The 21,437-nt window shown below is 37.6% G+C and overlaps 4 protein-coding genes across 4 annotated transcripts; 3 read left to right on the top strand and 1 right to left on the bottom strand.

Annotated features, from left to right (window-relative positions):
* Positions 1-1,139: 1,139 nt before the first annotated feature.
* Positions 1,140-3,248, top strand: LOC124178507 (alpha-tocopherol transfer protein-like). The gene is made up of 4 exons (XM_046561920.1): positions 1,140-1,311; positions 1,487-1,782; positions 2,149-2,512; positions 2,614-3,248. The coding sequence occupies exons 2-4, from the start codon at positions 1,499-1,501 to the stop codon at positions 2,866-2,868; spliced, it is 903 nt and encodes a 300-aa protein (XP_046417876.1). The 5' UTR covers positions 1,140-1,311; positions 1,487-1,498; the 3' UTR covers positions 2,869-3,248.
* Positions 3,249-4,690: 1,442 nt separating this feature from the next.
* LOC124178309 lies at positions 4,691-13,046 on the top strand. The gene is made up of 10 exons (XM_046561545.1): positions 4,691-5,050; positions 5,985-6,348; positions 6,450-6,703; positions 7,461-7,477; positions 8,150-8,447; positions 9,918-10,281; positions 10,392-10,643; positions 11,822-12,135; positions 12,255-12,618; positions 12,727-13,046. Exons 1-10 carry the CDS (start codon positions 4,767-4,769, stop codon positions 12,979-12,981), a joined length of 2,766 nt encoding a protein of 921 aa, XP_046417501.1. The 5' UTR covers positions 4,691-4,766; the 3' UTR covers positions 12,982-13,046.
* A 412-nt stretch (positions 13,047-13,458) lies between these two features.
* LOC124178511 (cuticle protein 16.8) lies at positions 13,459-17,352 on the top strand. Its single transcript, XM_046561925.1, has 4 exons — positions 13,459-13,793; positions 15,485-15,677; positions 16,263-16,477; positions 16,888-17,352. The coding sequence occupies exons 1-4, from the start codon at positions 13,779-13,781 to the stop codon at positions 17,044-17,046; spliced, it is 582 nt and encodes a 193-aa protein (XP_046417881.1). The 5' UTR covers positions 13,459-13,778; the 3' UTR covers positions 17,047-17,352.
* Positions 17,353-19,355: 2,003 nt separating this feature from the next.
* On the bottom strand, positions 19,356-21,398 carry LOC124178509 (synaptosomal-associated protein 29). Its single transcript, XM_046561922.1, has 2 exons — positions 20,972-21,398; positions 19,356-20,621 (listed from the first exon to the last, which is right to left on the bottom strand). The coding sequence occupies exons 1-2, from the start codon at positions 21,251-21,253 to the stop codon at positions 20,097-20,099; spliced, it is 807 nt and encodes a 268-aa protein (XP_046417878.1). The 5' UTR covers positions 21,254-21,398; the 3' UTR covers positions 19,356-20,096.
* Between the last annotated feature and the right edge of the window lie 39 nt (positions 21,399-21,437).

Genomic DNA, 21,437 nt, shown 5'->3' with positions numbered 1-21,437 from the left:
GAATAGCAAAGGTCGGTCAAGGCTCAAGGCAATTCACATACAGCGTAACTATACCACGGTATTCGAAATACTGCGTCTACTCGTTCCAGTAGGAAATACTGCGGTGAAAAAAATTATACATTGGTGTATCTGCTGATGTATTGTTGCAAAAATCACTGTGATTTGATCATACGTCATAAGGAATTCGAAAAAGTGACTGTGCACTTTTTATAACATGATTTGAAAATCTTATCCCATATACTTTAAGTAACTCTTTCATGCGTACATTTTTACTTACATACGATTCACTTGAAATTATGCATACATGAGCTTTTAGGAACGTTGATTACGAATCTGAACTCAAAATTAAAAATTTAAAATGGTGCATCCAATATGGTAAACAAACACAAACGACAAGTACAAAAATTCGGAAAAATTCTGTAAAATTTTTTGGTGTGTATTAAGTTTGTGTTAAAATTGGCATCTGGATTTTCATGGTAGATTAGCTGAAAATGCTTTTGTTCGTGGAAAAGTATGAATTTCGCCCATATTTTTGCTATAAATAAATAAATGAATTTTATTTTTTTACACTTAGAAATATTTCAGGGACCATGTAAAACCGAAGCAAAAAACGCGGCAGTTATTACCAAAAAAGTAGTTTAAGAAATAAAAAGGTTTGACGCTGAGCGTCCCAGCATGATATAAAAGGCGTGAAAAAAGTTTGATTCGAATTATTTCAACGTTATGCAACAACGGCTTGTCTTGTCGACGAAAAAAGCTGCGGTCAAAATTTGTTGCGTCAGTTATGAAAAAATTAAGAAACAAATTCCCAGTATTTTGAGAATAAAGTTTTTCTAGAGCTGAAAAGTTGAGGGGAAAAACTTAAGTATGTATTTATTGAGCGGACCAATAAAACTGTCGTCAATAAGGTCAAGAAATAAAAGAAATTTTCGTTGTATAAGCTTGACGCTTTAGAGATTGAGATAAGTTGCACGGCAAAACTGCCAATGTGTTTTAGAAACTATCATTCTCCACTATATTAATCAGGTATAATCTGTCCGGCAGTAGGTAATTTAAAATCTAAGTACCAGGCGATCACGCATACCTGGAAACAATTACACGCTAATAACAGAACTTGCAAAGCCGTCAGACTTCCTGTCGGAAAGGTGGCAGTATTTTCTGAAATCTCGTGCCTGGCGGCTGTGGAAAAAATCGTTCCTTTGAGCGCATTGATTGAGCTTACAATATCATTGAGTGTTACAAGAGGAAACTGTTTCAACACACAAATTTCGGTGCTTCATCTCTGCTTACATTCTTTTGTCGCGCTTTCTGGTAAGTACGAAACATTCATTTCTAATCAGTACAAAGCGCACTAACACTTGTTAAATTGTTTTCATACGGTGATACTATAGAAAAGTTGAAAATACCTTCTGTTTTTAACTGATTAATAATTATAACGAGCAGCAACTACCAAGAATAAGTCAAGAATATTGAGAGCTAGAATCAGTTTCAGGACAACATGGCCCTGATCAAGCTTCCCACCGTTGAAGAGCAGATGGCAAAGGATTCGGAATTGAAAGAATCCGATTTACAAACGCTGAGAGATTGGTGCAAAAAGCAGCCTCATCTACCAGAGATATCAGACTATGAACTGATACTGTTCCTACACAGCAACTATTACCGACTCGAGCCAACGAAAACAACGATAGATGCATTTTTCACCGTCAAGACTCACGTGCCCGAATTCTTCAGAAATCGCGATCCATTGGGATGCAAGGAATTGCGTGAAATATCGAAAGTTGTGTAAGTTGTCACTCTTTACTCATTTCATAAGTGATCTTAAGACGCACAGAGCATAAAAATTGGAATGGCTCGCTAGATTATTTGCAGCATTACAGTGAATTACACTCTTTTTACCTCGATATTCAGTATGGAAATATCCAATGTAAATTATCATATGAGAACTGCGAAACCGGAACTGGCTCCAAGCGATTTCCTACAATTTTTTTGGATCAAGGCTGTTAGTACCGATTCATCTCACGTGTTAATTATTGAAAAAGTACTCAACAATTATTTTTATCAAAGCAAACCTTAATTTGAAGTTTAAAAATGGAAAGTATAAAATATAAAATTACTGTGTAGTGATCTAGTGGAAATTTACTGTGACAGATACTGCATACCTCTTCGCGGAACAACCCCAGACGGTTACAAAGTGATTCTAGCAAAAATCCACGATTGCGAACCATCCCATTACGTGCTTGTCGATGCTGTAAAGCTGTTTTGCATGATCATGGAACTGTGGATATACACTTCAGGTGTTAGCTCGGGGCACATCATCGTTATTGACATGGAAGGTGCAGTTTTCGGTCACGTTGCTCGCCTGAGTCCCATGACAATGAAAAAGTACTTTTACTATCTGCAAGAAGCTCTGCCGGTTCGACTTAAGGCTTTTCATTTTGTGAACACGGTGCCCTTCATGGACCTTATCTTAAACATGATAAAACCTTTCATGAAGAAAGAGCTCCTTGACATGGTTAGTCGGCGCGAGTCCTGATCGTTGAATGTGGAAATATGAAGTCAGGCAGTGATCGTCGGACAATTAATCGATTTCAAATTTGTTCTATCGTTTTGCAGCTTTTCCTGCACACTAATGTAGAATCACTGAGCAAGAAAATTCCCATTGATCTCCTGACAAACGATCTAGGAGGCAAAATTGGCTCCGAGAAAGATCTGTGGGCTGCCGAGTTGCAAAAACTCGAGGAACATCGTGCCTGGTTCCAGGAGGACGAGACGCGCAGGGTCAACGAATCCCTTCGCCCTGGCAAGGCGAAGAACGTCACCGACATCTTTGGCGTCGAAGGGAGCTTCAAAAAGCTGGACATCGATTAGCGTCAACCGCGAGATATGTTAGCGTTCTATTTTTATGTACGTAACTCCGATGGAACTTTTGTAGCACAAATCCTGTACGACACGTTGATGAAAGAGAATAACATGCCAATTCCTTTTACTTGCACGTAACTGCACAGCAAATAGTTTTTCCTACTCTTTTGCAAAGCTTTGCAATGTATTCATACTTGTTGGCTTGTTTATTGGATCATTGATCGCGACATACGTGAACATGGAACATTATTTACTTAGACCTTTGCAATAAACTGTTGAATAATACACAGCCAACTCACGTCTTTGATTCTACGTTGATTTCGTAACGACGGATAAAGGCGTGTTTAATGATAATGCATCTGCATTTCAACAATAAAGGTCTATAAAAACATGTCTACGTGAAAAATGATATTTATAAGAACATCCTAGGGGCAGTTGCTAATGGCTTCTGACACCTCTCCAGCATCCGTGTTTCGGAGAAATGATTCGAACATCATACGCGTATCTGCCTTATGTCGTTCAGATGAGATTGGTTAAATCCTGTGAAGTGATTCCTAGAAAACAGTGCAGTCTTCCAGTAGTTTAATTCCACGTATAACGCCAAAGCATTACAGCTGCTTATCGAGTAGCCCATTATTCTTCGTATTCCGTTGTAGTGAATGAAAAACTTGAAAGCTTACTAGAAGCTTCTCAATTTAAATGTCGAACTATTCGCATACTGAGGTATTTCAGAATAAAAGGTGACGTTACTTCGACAGCGTTTAGTTTTCCCCGTTGCACCCTACCGTAAGTATATTATGTATCTACAGCAACATATTTTATTTTATCAGATGCCCACAATTCCTTCAAATTGTTCAATCATTATTTCTTAGCTTCGCTATTTCTCGATTTTATGATATGTAAGGTACTAGATTTATGAAGCTTCAGGTTAGCAAAGTGGATTCCGACTCACTAACAATAATTTCCAAAAGTACGGTAGAAAACGAGTCGTAATTGCCAAATTATACTGAAGTTCGGTATCGAGGAAGCTCTCTATACATCGTATCCATTAGGGTGGCCGTTATTTCGGCATTTAAAAATTTCTTTTGCACCCCGCTTCAAAATATAATCAAGATGTACGAAAAAAATGTGTGTAATGTTTGAAGACGCGTGAATAATTTTCACTCATGTCACCGAGTGATTTTAATTTTAAATGGAAAATACATGTATTTTTTCGGTAGTAATACTTAAATATTTATTATACACATAATATCGATCGAAAGAATGTGAAATTTGACAGGTTCATTTTACGTATTGAGAGGTACGAAATACAATTTTCACAGATTTGTTGAATAATGATGAAACTCAAACTCGTAACGTTGTGTAAAGTAGTAGCAAAGTAACGATAGTTAATCGGTGAAACGGTTGAAGTAAGGTGCTTTTATTTTTGTTCGCATTATTTTTCTTTTTTTTTTTTAAATCAGCCACAACGTAAAGAACAAATTGTTTTTGATTGATATTATGTGTGTAATGAATATTCAAGAATTGGTATCGAAAAAAACATGTATTTTCCATTTAAAATTTCAATCGCTCGGTAACACGGGTTAACATTATCCCAGAGTCCTTAAACTTTACAGGCATTAGTTTTGCAGAACTTGATTATAATTTCCGCGAGAGAATGAAAAAATGTTTCCAAAGCCGAAGTAACGGCTACCCTAATACCTATGTTAGTAGAATATCCGTAGTTCATATCACGTAAAACCTTGAACAGCTGAACTTTCTCTATTTCGGTCCCAACGTGCAAATAAACACTCGCCACAAGAATTAAAAAAAAAAAAATCTACTATAACAGTGAACTCGGTTTCGACTGGAATCAAAGTATTCGAAACTATTGACCGAGTAAGAACTGAGGCTAATCCCCGGACACCATGGCGTTAATAAAAGTGCACACAGTGGAAGAGGAAATGAAGAGAAATTCGGAGCTGAAGAAATCCGATTTGCAAGCGCTGAGAGATTGGTGTAAAAAGCAGCCTCACCTACCAAAGGTGTCTGACTATGAACTGATACTGTTCCTACACAGCAACTATTACCGACTCGAGCCAACGAAAACAACGATAGATGCATTTTTCACCGTTAAGACTCACGTGCCCGAATTCTTCACAAATCGGGATCCATTGGGATCGAGGGGACTGCGTGAAATCTCGAAAGTTGTGTGAGTTGTCACTCTTTGCTTATTTCATAAGCGATCTTGATACACACAGAATTTAAACATTGAAACAGACCTTTTTTTTTCATTATTACAGTCAATTACATATTTTATCCTTGATATTTATTATGTAAATATCCATTGCAAATTATCATATCAAAACTGTAGAACCGAAACTGGTTTATACTTTGATTTAACCAGTTTTTAATGCGATGTAACGTAATACCTGTTTTCCAGGTGATTCATCGTTCATACCTCATTGCAATACGTACGCAGTGATTACGAAATAGTAAAATAAGAAAATCTAAGAGTATATAAGTTGAATATCGTAAATTCTATTCCTCAAATGATTTCAATTTTGTAATCAGACATACAAAATTAGCCAATAATATATTATCATCAATTGCAAACAGGAGAAAACTTAATAGAAACTGTGAAATAGCCTACTGTAAAATGTTATGCGTCATCATCGAATCAATGTCCACGATTTTTCGTTAATTTAACCTTATAACCGTATAGACCCGTGGAAAAAATTAACGGGCGCCTCCGTTTTTGACAGAAAAAAGGCCGAACTTTGAAACGCTGTAACTTCAATTTACATTTTTCAGATTTAGTCAATACGCATATTTGCTCGAATAATCCTATCTTCAAATTACTCGTCTCATATTTGTAAAGTAAACCTTCAACTTCGCACGGTCGAAAAAAATTTGTAGCTACGAAATCGTTTTGAAATCAATTTTCTACTTACAATTTACGCAAAGTTACAACGTTTCAAAACTGGACTTCTTTCCGGCCGAAAACGGGGCGGCCCGTTAATTTTTTCCATGAGTGTATATTACCTGTATACTACACATCACACAGTTTTACGCAGGTGTTAATTTAGCCGAAATCGTAGAACAAAATTACTGTGTAGTGATCTAGTGGAAATTTATTGTGACAGATGCTACATACCTTTTCCCGGAACAACACCAGACGGTTTCAAAGTGATTCTAGCAAAACTCCATGATTACGAACCGTCCCATTACGTGTTTGTCGATGGTGTAAAGCTGTTTTGCATGATCATGGAACTGTGGATATACACTTCAGGTGTTAGCTCGGGGCACATCATCGTCGTTGATATGGAAGGTTTAGCTTTCGGTCACGTTGCTCGCCTGAGTCCCATGGTATTGAAAAAGTATTTTTACTATCTGCAAGAAGCTCTGCCGGTTCGACTTAAGGGTTTTCATTTTGTGAACACGGTGCCCTTCATGGACCTTATCTTAAACATGATAAAACCTTTCATGAAGAAAGAGCTCCTTGACATGGTTAGTCGGCGCGAGTCCTGATCGTTGAATGTGGAAATATAAAGTCAGGCAGTGATCGTCGGACAATTAATCGATTTCAAATTTGTTCTATCGTTTTGCAGCTTTTTCTGCACACTAATGTAGAATCACTGAGCAAGAAAATTCCCATTGATCTCCTGACAAACGATCTAGGAGGCAAAATTGGCTCCGAGAAAGATCTGTGGACTGCCGAGTTGCAAAAACTCGAGGAACATCGTGCCTGGTTCCAGGAGGACGAGAAGCGCAGGGTAAACGAATCTCTTCGCCCTGGCAAGGCGAAGAACGTCACCGACATCTTTGGCGTCGAAGGGAGCTTCAAGAAGCTGGATATCGATTAGCGTCAACCGCGAGATATGTTAGCGTTCTATTTTTTATGTACGTTACTGCGATGGAACTCTTGCTGCACAAATCCTGTACGTCACGATAATGGAAGAGAATAATATGTCAATTCCTTTCACTCGCACGTAACTGCACAGTAAATTGTTTTACCCACTCTTCCGCAAGGCTTCATAGTGGATTGCTGTTTGTTGGCTAGTTAATTGGATCATTAATCTCGACGTATCTGAGTATGAAACATTCATTTAGACGTTTGCAATAAACTGTTGAATAATATACAGCGTAACGATGGATTGGATTGGATGGATTAAGGCAATTTTTGTGATTATACTATATACGTTTTTCGATAATGCAGTTCTATGACAATTAACATGTGTCTAATACATTCACTTAGAACATCCTAAGGGCATTTGCTAATCGCGTCTGACTTGTTTCCAACATCCGTGTTTTGGAAAAATGATTAAAATATCGTACGCGTAAGTAACTTATATCTTTGTGGTGAAATTGATCGAAGTCGAAGTGAGTCCGGTAGCTTCATTCCACGCGTAACGATTGAGTGTAACAGATGCTCGTCAAGCAGCGGATTATTCTTCGTATTCAGCTGTAGCCGATGACAAACTTGGAGCAGAGAAAGTATTACTCAATTCAAATATCGAGGTACTTCAGAATAGCAGACGTTATTTGAACACCGTTTAGTTTCCTGCGTTGCACCCTTTCGTAAGTATACTATATTTACACATCAATGGCAAATTGTTTAGCAAAGCAAGGAGGCAAAGTAGGTTTTTTTACGCTGACGGATATTGCAAATACGCGTAACGAAAATCACGATTTTTCATGTAACAAAAGTGTGGTTTACAAGTTTTTTTTTATAGCGGAATAAAGAAAAGAGTATTTTTTAATACCAGGACATAAAAGTGCACTTTTCTGTACTCCGATGTTCTTTTTTCTACTGCTGCAGTAACAATTACTTTACTTGCGGAACGCAGGCAAAAAATAAGACACGTAAACAGTACTGCGTTGCATTAAATATTTTATTTCATCGGATGGGTACAATTTTGTCAAATTGTTCACTTCTTATTTCGTAATTTCGCTATTTCTTAATTTGACGACACTTAACGCTCCACGTTTATGAAGGTACAACTTAACAGAATGGATTGTGACACAGTGATATTAATTTTTCAAAATACGGTCGACAACGAGTCGTGATTGCTAAATTACACGCAACTTGGATGTTGAGGAAACCTCATACTATCCCTATGTATAGTGGAGTAAGCTATAATTCACATCGTGTAAGACCTCGAACAAGCGAACTTTCTCTATTTCGTTCCCAAGGTTCAAATTAATACACGTCGTCAAAATTGTTTTAAAAAATTCGATTATACCAGCGCACTCGGTTGGGACTGGATTCAAAGTGTTCGAAACCATTGACCGACTGAGAACTGAGGCTGATCCCGGGACACCATGGCGCTAATAAAATTGCAGACAGTGGAAGAGGAGATGAAGAGAAATTCGGAGCTGAAGAAATCCGATTTACAAATGCTGAGAGATTGGTGCAAAAAGCAGCCTCACTTGCCCACAGTCTCGGACACTGATCTGACATTGTTCTTACACAGCAACTATTACCGACTCGAAAGTACAAAACTAACGATCGACGCATTCTACTCCGTTAGGACCCACATACCGGAATTGTTTTCCAATCGTGATCCACTCGGCGAGAAGGGACTTCGAGAAATAATGAAAGTCATGTGAGTCGTAATTTTCCACTGAAATATATCAAATCGATATGGGCTCGATATGAAAAGAACTCAAACTCAAATGTAAAATAAAGTTTCACCAAAGTCAATGTATACTGTACTACAATTTGTTTTTTCGTAAAATATTGTCCGAAGTGTTTCATTCTCAATCGCAATTTGACCGAAACCGTTTAAAAGATCTCCAACAATATTATTTGCGTCAATGTTATCGAATATGTATGAAACAGCATCTCTTCTGTGTGTGATATAGAAATGAAGTAGAACAAATTCGAATAACACAAGCTAACATATCAACTATTGTCGAAAATGTTTTGTAATTAGAACGTTCAAAATTATGGAATACTCCGGCGTTTTCGTTTGATTCTATTGTTGCTGGACTGAATTTCCTCGCTGACCAAATATTTGCAAATCGACTAGGAAAATTTTGACAAATCATACAATATATAGGCCATTCCATTCGAAGTGTATGAACTCATGACCCTGACCTTGTCGAATTTTGCTCATTATATTTACTACGATTGCATTTGGTCTAAAAGGCACCCTCCATTTTTTTCACATTTTTTCAAACGGCCCTTGTGTAAAAAAAAGTTTCATCATAACAAAAACGCATTTTTTTTCGATATGAAAAATTTCAAAAATCCGTTATTATGTGTAAAATATTTTGAGTTATCATCCATAGTGGACAGATTTTTTCGCCCTGCTTAACACGCTTTTAATACTTAGGCAATTCCTGATCATTCAAGAAAGGCTTACTTTGGGCAGATTCTAAACATTGTTGAAAAAATTTATTTTGTTCACCAAAGTGTTTCAGTCATTTCCAAAGCAAGCTCGCGATGTTCTCGAATTTTTCTGAATTTTTTCAACCTTGAAAGCGTATAAATCATAGGGATTAAGAATCTGTCCACCGTAGGTGATAGCTTAAAATGTTATACACATAATCATAGATGCTTAGGAATTTTTTCATATTTAAGAAAAATGGTGATTTTGTTTCATAAGAAATTTGTTTTTTTTTTCTCAAACAAAAGCTGTTTGGAAAAATCTAAAAAAATTCGAAGGTGTCTTTTAGATTCAATGCAATTGTGAGAAAAATAATGAGAAAAATCCGAATCAGTCAAAATCACGTGTTCATATACTTGGAATAGAATGCCCCATATACGATCTATAATTAGAACGAGCAAATTTGATTGTTGACGAATCTGTGTGTAACGTACTTACATGCATACCTTTTTTTATCCGCTCCGCACTAGAATTTAATGATTTTTAATTGGATTGTTGAGTATCATTCGTGTTTTCGAACCGTTTCATATCCAAGCACGGCTTAATTTATAGAGATAGATCCTGAATGTCGAGGTATAACAGGTACGATAAATCCCTTGATCACACTTTTCCATAAAAATGTTGTGACGTTGACGTATGAAACATTTCTAGCATAAATAAATCGACGATTACTCATTACAACAGGTGCTGCATATTCCTACCAGGAACTACACCGGAAGGCTACAGAGTGATACTAGCGAAAACCATAGATCCTGATCCTTCCCGTTACGTCTTAGCGGATGTTATAAAGCTCGTTTCCATGGTCATGGAATTACGGCTCTATACTACGGGAACTAGTTCAGGATACGTAATCATTCTCGATATGGACGGTACCGTATTCGGTCACGTGGCTCGCATGAATCCCATGGTCGTTAAGAAGCATCTTTATTACGTGCAGGAAGCACTTCCCATCCGACTGAAGAGTGTTCACATCATAAATACGGCACCATTCGTGGAGATACTCATGAATATAGCAAAGCCTTTTATGAAAAAAGAGCTCATGAACATGGTCAGTACATTCAGTTACTTTCTCGCCTGAGATAACGTTAATCGAGCAAACAGCGAATGGGCAAACATTACTAATCTGAATTTCATCACCATTGACTACTATATTTTCAGATTTTTCTGCACCCAAGTGTAGATACTTTGAACAAACGGATCCCCGTTGATCTCTTGCCGAATGATCAGGGTGGCAAAGCTGGTTCTTTGAAGGACTTGTGGGCCGCTGAGTTGAAGAACCTGGAGGAACACCGTGCCTGGTTCCTCGAAGAGGACATGCGCAAGGTTGACGAATCCCTTCGTCCTGACAAGGCAAAAAACATCACGGACATTTTCGGGATCGAAGGAAGCTTTAAGAAACTAGACATTGATTAATATTGACTCCGATGGTTAAATTCGAATTACACAATGTTTTCGTTAGCGTTGAAGAATTATTGGTGTGAAAGTTAATTATATAATTATAAAATTATTGGCAAGTTAGTTAATTATTAAATCTTCTCTCTACACGGTAATTTATAATTACTTGAAACTTTTTCTTCGGCCATATTATTTATTTCTCTTGCCACAGTAATCGCTCAACATTTTTTATTAATGCATTAATCGTGCATCGGCAGGTCTGCATCACAATATTATTAAAACCCGGGTAGAAAGGACTTCAGTTAAAATATTTAGGCAAATTGTTTTATTGGATGTATGCATGAATCTGACTAAGCTCAATACACATACCTATTATGTATATACTGCAGTGTACAGCTAGCAATAAAACAATACATTGTTAATTTATCATTACGTCTTGCACTCTTGTAGAGCCTGTTATACAAATACGTATTCGTGATTTTACCTGTAATTTTCATTTCAGTTCTCCTTCTCGTTGCAGAAGATCAATGAAGTACAAATTGTACCGTACCAAGTAAACTCCTATCTATTTTTATTTCAACCATCATGTTAATTTGAAACTTGAAATTTCGAGGCACAAATTGCAAGTCCTAATTGCAATGGGGAAAATTTTACAATTTGCGTGTTTAAATAGCTCATAGGACAAAGTCGCACAAGTTAAGAAAACAGGTGTGAATTCTGGTAGGCGAGGTACAGGTTTGAGCGTTCGGATCTCTGTTCGATAAAGTCAGTAAAAAAAAAAAAAAAAAATTAGTAGCCACGAGAACCGGAATCTCCAGCATCACACACGTAAGTCGCAGTTCGGCTATCTGACACAGCAGAATTGCTGCTGCTACACCGTGGCTTGTTTTCATGTTGATTTCTTGTAAGTAGATAATATTTTTATGCCAAATAAAACGAATTGTTTTTAGTTTACGAATTCGTTTCATAGTCACCTGGTCAGAAAATTATGTAACAAAAAATCTAAATCTTTACGAAAAGATGAAGATGTATCCGGTATGATAATACGAAATGTAACGTATACTTAGAGTACCGTATATTGCTCCATGGTTTTTCTGACTTATGTAACGAAGTTGTGTAAAAACGGAACTACGATTTGTATACTAAAAAATGTAAGTCAAATTTTATGGTATCATAGGGAGCTAATCGAGTAGTACGAGCTCAAGCTAATCGATAACATCATGGTGTCGATGAAAATGAAGACCATGGAAGAGGAAATGAAAAAGAATTCAGAATTGAAGGAATCTGATCTGGATATACTGAGAGACTGGTCTAAGAAACAACCTCATCTGCCTCATCCAATATCAGACGGCGAACTGATACTGTTTCTTCACAGTAATTATTACCAAATAGAGCCGACGAAATCAACGATCGACACATTCCACACAGTCAGAACCCATGCTCCCGATTTCTGCTCGAACCGTGATCCGTTGAACTCAAAGAATCTTCGAGAAATCATGAAGGTCGTGTGAGTTATATTTGGAATCAGTAATTTGGCCGATCCGTTAAAATTCAGTCAAACCAACCTTACTCTCAACCATGACACCGTCAAAATATTTATGATAACTTATTTATTTTCTGTGCCAGGGGTTGCGTGCCGCTGCCAGGAGCCACGCCTGAAGGCTGGAAAATGATGCTAGTGACACTCTTAGACCACGATCCTTCCCGTTACGTCTATGTTGACGCTGTAAAGCTTCTTTGCATGGTCCTGGAACTGTGGCTCTTCACTGAAGGCACTGTTCCAGGCCATGTAGTCATATTTGACATGACCGGCGTCACGATGGGACATTTGGCCCGCATCAGTCTTACGGTAATGAAAAAATGCCTCTACTACGTGCAAGAAGCACTTCCCATGCGGCTGAAACACGTACACTTTATAAATACGTCGCCTATCGCTGATGTAGTGCTGAACATGATGAAGCCGTTCACAAAAAGTGAACTCCTCAATCAGGTTAGTACGAATTGGTACTTCCTATGCATCGGGATATCAAGCTTACAGAGTATACAAGATTGAGAGTAAACACGAATCTAATTAGCGATGCATTTCATTACCTTGCAGGTCTCCCTGCACACCGATTTGGAATCTTTTAGCAAAAAGATCCCGACTGATGTCTTACCAAACGAACACGGCGGGAAAGCTGGTCCCCTGAAAAATCTTTGGGCGGATGAACTGAGGAAAGTCGAGGAACATCGTGCCTGGTTTTTGGAAGAAGACAAACGCAAGGTGAACGAAAATCTTCGCCCTGGCAAGGCGAAAAATGCGACAGATCTATTTGGGGTTGAAGGGAGCTTTAAGAAGCTGGACATCGATTAGCTTGTGCATGTGAAATTGTACGCCACGTTTGTATGTACAAATAAAATAAGTACCCCGTTCTAAAACTTTCCAATGAGTGGAAACCTTTTCAATCGCACATACGACACCGTCGATTCTTGCTATAGCTGTATGAACAAAGATAACGAATTGCAACGACGGATAGGTTCGAATACTCCACAAGTGTAAAACTGTAAAAACAGTGACATACCATGAGCATTGCGAGCATATTTCATTCGCCTGAGGAGAACATCTCGCAGCCTTGAACTTTCAGAAACTCATCAGTATTCAACACTCTCCGGCAGTTATTATAGCACAGTAGACCAATATACGCAATAATGTGATGTAGATATGTATGATACGTGAAGATCGCATGTTCAAAGGTGAGCACCTTGGGACTTTAGGTGACGAATTTGAGAAGAGTATCACCGTTTACTGATACGACCCAAACAACCAAACTTTATCGGCTGGATCTGGCTCACGTTAAGTCGGAATTAGTTTCGACTGTTCGAAATTGTCTGGAGCAAATAAATCCGCCATAGGTATAAGCGCCAGGATCGACCGACAGTGAGCCATCGAATATAAACGAACAGTCCAGCTCTGTATTAGCCGGGCAATTTTACTTTCCGTTCCATTCTTCGGCGTGGTATTTGGTGTGAATGCAGCCAGAGGACTCGGCCATACCTCCACCTTCTCATCGAAGTTTCTCACTTCGCTTTCACTGAGAGAATATACCGCCACGGTGACACAGTGCGCCAGTGATTACGAAAACGTAAAGATCGATCGAGTCTTGAGAAACAATGAGAGGTGTCGTCGTGAGTATTAAATTTCTATTTTAGGTATCTTTAATTTGTCGAGATACGTACTGTGTGTGTAAATAAATTTGAGTATATCCGCGTCTAAAAGTTTTCAAAACCATATCTTGACCGCTGTCAAATTTTATTAGCCTATTAGGACCATAAATCGTTTTATCAAATTTATTACCTAGGTATTATAAAATCGAAACGAAGTTGACTTTGCTGAAGTCATAGATGAGAAACTTGGTTCGATTACAAAATTTCAGACTCGTATTTTAATCATTCAGCACATTTCTTGTGGAGCGTTCCATTCCTTCAAGTATAAACTCATACACTCAGCCATCTTTTTTATTGCATTTAACATACGAAGGTACATTCGTGGATAAAATTCGTGTTTCATGCCTAGTTGTTTGGGCTGGTTTTTTATTGTGTCTCTGATTGAGGCTTGTACCTGCCATAATTATTGATACCGCGTACACAGATCCAAGGTGACTCTACGAAGAATAATTTACCGGGAACAGTACGTCCGCTTTCTTGCATATTTTAGCAAAATATATGTATGTAACATTCGCACGCTTATACCATCTTCAATCTCGATTAATACCAACAAACCGTCGGTCTCTTTTTTTATTCTTCTCATTTATATGTCATACTAATTTTATACATTACGCAAACTGAAAGAATAGGATAAATCTTGTAGCAAAAAATAGGAATTTCTCAGCGCTGTTTATATTATATTCATCGTTGGATGCATCGTGCATTTCTATCACCACCTGTCGCAATGTCAATTACAAAATACAATGATATTAATACCTGATATTACACTCATATTAAAACGGAATTACATCTATCAATTTCAGAAACCTGTATTTATATTACATGCATCAAGTTTTAAGTACGACATAATAACGCCTGGTGATGCTATCCTGATTATCATTACTGCAGTACCTACTCGTCGTAGAACATAAAACCCCCAAATCTTTGTTCGCAATCATAAACTCTGTTTATTTATATAATGTTCGCTATAAACGTGGAAATTCTCACCGTATTTTTATGTGTAATGTGTTGTGTGCATGAGATTTTTACAGGAGTAAATAATATCGTCCAAAAAAATTCGGGAAATTAAGAACAGTCCTTCACTCATGAATCATTTAGGTGTAGAGTCAGGTCAAGTTATTTCTACAGTTTTTCCATTTTGTGACACAGTATCACGATTGTTAGTACCTAACGCACAAAAAAACAGAATATTTGTAGAATCGTCACTCTCATTATACATTAATAATTCACGTACTCTGCAGGCGAATGAAAAAATTAAATTTATTACTTCATGCGTTACCGCAAACTTTCCAATTAATCTCGTGAACTGAAACATTAATTCGTATCATTTTTATCACGTATATGCATTAATCATCAGAAATATTTTTATTACTGATTCTGATAAAATTATTCTCGCCGGTATAAACATCGCAGACAGTACAAAACTTAAAGCCGTCAAAAAGAAGTGTGAAGGCCGTTTTATGCGAAATTTTCTAACGCCTAAAAGATACATATCTTCATGTCCAAAGGATGTCCTCGGGGCCTTACAGACGTTAGAAAATAGCGTACAAAACGTCCTTCACACACCTTTTTGACGACTTTAAGTTTTGTGCTGTCTAGGCATTGATGCCCAGTAATGAAATAAAGGAAATGCTATCTTTTTCCATCTGCAGATCACGCTTGTTGCCCTGTTGGGTGTCAGCCTTGCCGATGTATCTCACATCGTCCCCCACAACAGCGGCGTCACTGAAACGACTTCGCCGTCACCTCCGTCACCCTACAGCTTCCAATACGCCGCAGGCAGATATCCGGGTCACATTGACCGCGTTCACCAAGAGGCTGGAGATGGCGTTGGCACTATTCACGGTAAAAAAAGAAACGACAAAGTCTTTTCAATATATTATTAGCAATAACGTTCGTATGACCCGCCGTCTGCAACTTGTAAATAACTCTTTATTTTCATGCGAGTGGTAACAATTATGATACGGTATTGATAATTATGGAACTACAGTATATTAACGTTCAATAATTAATTTTCTATAATAAACACCGTATCTTGTGAACGCTTAAAGGTTAAAAGTTAACGTATGCACTCCGTGTCTTTAAAGGAATACGGAGGCAAGGAGGTTTTCGGATATTTTTTTCATTACAGCCAAAATATGTATACTTTGAGTGAAGATAGAAATAAACGTCTGTTATTTCATCTGTTCTGCAAAGTAAGAGCAGAACACTCTTGGCCAGACTTCGTTCTCACTGCTAAAAATGCCAGATTGCGGAATTGATAAATTCATATTAGAATCGTCAAAGATCAGGTTTTAGTACCGTATAGCAAATCCGGTTTTTGAATCCGCATACATAATACGAATTTATCAGTCTCTTGACGGAATATTTTATCTCACTCCTTACGGCCTTTATTTTGACGAGGGTTCAAGTCTTACTGCATCTTTTCAGGAATGTACTCCTACGTCGATCCGAAATTCAAAGTGCGGACCGTCGAGTACATCGCGGATAAAACCGGCTTTCATCCTCACCTGACGAACTTTGAGGATACTCAGACCGTTCCGGTCGACTCCGAAGCCGTTCAACTTGCCAAGCAAAAACACCAGGCTCTCTACGAGCACATTGCTAATGCACACGCTCAAGGGGTTCCAGCAAATGCACCGGCGGTTAGTTCGGAGCTGATGCATGCCGGGAGTTTTCTGTGAAACTCTCCCCTCGGCGCCAGCAAATAGGCAACCTACGCCACACATTTTAGAGCTGTTACTTACGCTGAAATACTTGAAAAAAAAGAAGTCCGCGTCAGATGCGATCATATACTTTCAGAAATGACGGTACAGATTTCAGATGTAACTTGGGCTGGTAATTTATCTATTTTCTGATAATGAGCAGCGATCAGTTTCACAGGAAAAATCCCGGTATATATATAACATATATCCGTGCTGTCTAATGGATTTTGTAGTGTTTATTCTGACGTAAATCGACGCCTTACGTAACGGAGATCAGGATTTACGTAACAATCGCGTCATTTACTATATGATATACATGTATATATGTATGCTTTGTTATGCATCGACAGGAATCAGCCAGCGTTCTGCGAGCGAAGGAACGACATTTACGACTTTATGCCAAGATTGCCGATCAGCATGCTGCCATTGCTGCAGAAAGAGAAGCCGAACGTCTCGCGTTTGAAGCCACGTCTGTGGCTAACGATGTCGAGGAGCGACAAATCTACTAATAATCATCTTTCGTTACGACGATTCTCGATCTTGACGCCAAGGATGAATAAACAACTCGATTAGCTATATACACTATGCCAGATTTGTATAGCTACTAGCGGTGAAATTAAGCTATAATTAACGGTCAATTTAACTCACTGGATGATGTTGCATCGATTTCTATAATAGTATCACAAGTACGTCGCAACTTCATTGAACTCTTTGAAAAATTGCCCTATATCAGATAATTAATAATGTAATAAATCAAATATGTTATCCATTATTCGTACAAATTTAGTAAACGTTTATGTTTTATGCGAATCCAATTTATGTGTATACGAATTATATTACCCAATTTGTTAGTTTCGAACGTCAGGTGATATTCTAAAAAGCACGCGACAGTGATTATAATACTACACCAGTAACAGCATCCGGTGTTGCAAAACTTGTCAATCTTCGCGCATGTATATTTAATTATTCGTCTTTTTTACCGATCGTGATACCTTTCCGGATCAAAATCTTCTTTGAACGCGTGTCAACTGCAGATTATAATTAGTGCATTTATACGGAAACCGGAAGCTTTAGGGAGGTAGCACAATTCGCTGCGCAATAGTAATCATTCACCGATCAGATAAACTGTACAAAGGTGTCACTCCTTTATAAAAATCCCGAATGACAAAGTGAAGTTCATCAGTACTCGTTCATCATGCTCCAAACGAAGATCCTTGCTGTTGGGTTTTCCCTTGCGCTATTTCTTAGTGCAGTTACGGTGAGTTCTCGACTGATCTTCCGGCAGTAAATAATTATAACTCCATCGGAGTTTCATATTTAGAACTGCTGTGATCTTAACTGTTGTAGTAATAAGTCCTCAAGTACTCTACGGTGTTGATTATGCACACGATTCATTCGACAGTTTAGTTTTTTTTTTTTTTTTATCATCAAAGCTTTATAACGAGATGGAACAACTTACAGGCTTGCAAGAATTAATTTTTTCTTATAGGCGTTCATAATTTGTTGAAATTTTTAATTCGCATCTGTTTCCAACAGTTAGCAATGCCTTCAAACGAACGGAATTCTCACATTGCTGGTTTCAACTCCGAGCAATTCGGCAGTTCATCCTGCCGTGGTTCGCATGGTCGTGGTCGTGGACGCGGTTCACAGACTTCTGAACCAGCACCATCTGAGGATGGAGGTGATACGGTTTCAGGTGCGGTACAGAGTGACATGATTCAATCAAATTAAACTATGTAACAGAGAATTTCATGGTATCTAGCCGAAATTTGAATCTCACGAATGTTCTTTTATAATGTTTGGATCAAGTGTTTGAATAGGATACTCTGCAGTGTATTAATATTTTTTGACCTCAACTCTGAGTTTATATTACATGATCAGTTGGCAGTCTTTTTGTTAACGATCGCACCTTGGCATTGATACCGTATTTTATGCTAGGCGTAGCGCCGTTTTCGCACAAATTGTAACTGGATTTCGGAGCTCTGGTTTGGCCGACGGTCATTTAATTAATATGAATTTTAAATGTGAAAGGATTTGTATCAGCGTTTAATTTTTGTGTCAAGGCTGCAGTTATAATTTTTATTCTTTGATTTACGTAATTACCGTTTTCGGCGTTCACCACTACATAAACGCTTCAAGTATCAGCACATGTTATTATTATCGGTATGAAGAAGATGAGAGTTGACGTATTTTGACTTTCAGATACAACCGCTGACTCATCTTGAAACAACACCAGCCGTACAAAAGGAACAATAGTGGTTTGTAGATAACTGGGTATAGATTACAATTTTTTGCTTTTAATTGTGTATAACAGAAAGTGCAACTGAAGCTTACAGTATGAGTGTTAGAAGAAAATAATTTGCATATCCCGTACACGAAACGTGGGCTTTTATTTTCTTTAAAACAATAGGAAGAAATTTCAGGATAAAAATGTGATTACAAATGATGTATATATGTATCTTAATAATACCGTATCATATTGAGCAGTCACTGTTTGTCGTGGAGTATCGGTAAATGTAACACAATTTCCTGGTACAATTGACAATATAAGTTACACTATAAATTAATATATATTAACATCTTTAATGTTTAGAATATAAATTAAGTTATATTTTCTGCCTCACAAAACATATTCATGTATAAATGAATCGCCTGTCATTTTAGATAATATTAATGCCTAATCTTGACTCATCTATCAATCAGAGATGATACATGATCGTCATTGTTTCTCATTTCATGTAACGAGTTTCGCAGATTAGCTTCCCTTATTGCTTATTTTATATCGAAATGCATAGACGGTATATTTTTTGGGATAAGCCTTATAGCCCGTCAGGATATTTGATCATTTGATGGAAAATATTCATAAAACTGAGATGGTATTCCTCGGAAGCATTGCCGTAAAAATATTATATACGCAGGAAATTCACCACCATTCGGGTATATCCAGGAAATGGTTTTACCCCTACTTTTACTCTTGCTAACAGCAACAAAGACAACAACATCTGAAATCATCTCGAATAACCAACAAAGTTATTCGGAACGCCCCGTATAAAATTACATTTACACCAATCTACATCTATGAGTTTTAAAAAGCTCGAATTTACTCTGGTTCTGTTTACATATACGATCACGTACCCGAAGTGTAACGTTTATTAGAAATCAGAGATGGAACATATACTTTAATTTCAGTGACTTCTGTAAAAAGGGGGTGTATTAATGCTTGTTCGTTATAAAATTCACTATGCAAGTATTTGGTTTGTAATATATAATAATACATAATATTTCGTTATGAATGTGTTATACAATAATCTACTATTATCATAATATTACGACTACCTCAAAACCACCACATTGCTACTCGAGATTATCTGGATCCAGTTTCAGCAATCCACAGTGATTAAGTGTTTCATTGCAATAAATGATAGAATTTCCGCAATAGCGAGATAAAGGCTCTGTTTTCATTCCAGAGACCTAATAAAAAACATCAACTAAACGATCCACACGATTTGGACTGTTGAATCAATTAAGAAGTTACGATTGTTTATTGCACACCGCTGATTTACTTTTTCAGCAAACGTGTAATGTCTTTATTCTGCCTATCAATTGTAATATCTGCCTTTTCCGTTTTATCCATAACACTATCAATCAAATCATTCTGAGAATCAATTTCTTCCGTTAATCCAACAGCCAAGCCCTTTAATCTTGCTAACGAACCGCTCATTTCATCTAGATTCTTTTCTAAAATAGCACTGACATTGTCGCTGGGACGAGGCAGTTCTTCTTCATCTAAAAGTCCTCGAATGCGCAAAGCTGGATGATTATTGGAAAGATTGGTCTGCACGCGATCCAGAGGTTCAGATAACGGTGACGGCGATAATGACCTAGGGCTGGCAGACTCAGAAAGTTTCAAAGTATTGCTAGAAGGAGGGGGACCGTCAATCGACTTTCCACTAAGATAATTTTTAAGGCTACCGAAAACACTTTTTATTCCTTGGATGTGTTTCTGACTGAAACGCAACGTACTGTTGATATCGTCTAATCGTTTCTCCGTTTTTTCCAGCTGTTCCCGTTGTCTCATCAGTTCCTAAAACAAACACAATAACATGACAATGAAACGATAAATAATCACTATTAATTTAGATCGGAAAATCTAGTGATAAATTGTTCGATCAAACGAACTAATCTACGTAAAGGTTAAATACAGTTATATTCAAGTCTTGGTCAATGGAATTATAGAACAACTTCAGGATTTCATTATTCCAGAGAAATATTTTTAAGGAGAATGCCAGTTACAGCTGTGAAAAATACAAAATCTTCCTTCGCCTAAAGAAATACTTTGTTTCCCATATAAGGAGCAGGACAAAAGTGTTTTTTTTTTTTTTAAATGGAGTTATTGGTCAGATGGATGTAACAAGTGAATGATAAAAATTTTACCTCTGCTGTAGCAGCCCCGATTTGTTCTGAATCCCTCAAAAGAGATATAGATCTTTTGGATGATTGGAGAGTTCGTTGTTCAATGGCATTTTTGCGTTCCATCAACTGATCCCTTTGTTGTTCAAGATCATTATTGTAATTGGTGTAACTATTGTACGTCGCAAAACTTGAAGACGGTTGCGATCTCGGTGGAGCACTTCGTAAAAACGTTTCATCGTCCACGTCATCTTCCAGTGCGAAGAAAGGATTTTTCGAATCACTCAAATAATTTTGACCAGCCATTTGAGTGTTGTCTACTTTTAACTCACCAAGGCCACTGCCCAGCAGCTCTCTATTCAACAACTTACTGACAGCGATTAGTCTATCACGGATAACCTCAAATACACCTAGCGATACAAATGCTGTCACTGACTGTCACAATGCGTGGTGGGCACACATCACTGAACACGTATGCATGCATGGAAGA

This window comes from Neodiprion fabricii, chromosome 3, assembly GCF_021155785.1.
Source record: "Neodiprion fabricii isolate iyNeoFabr1 chromosome 3, iyNeoFabr1.1, whole genome shotgun sequence".
In the NCBI taxonomy this organism is placed as follows: domain Eukaryota; kingdom Metazoa; phylum Arthropoda; class Insecta; order Hymenoptera; family Diprionidae; genus Neodiprion; species Neodiprion fabricii.
The sequence above is the reverse complement of the archived record's forward strand: the minus strand, read 5'-3'. Positions and strand labels throughout refer to the sequence as shown.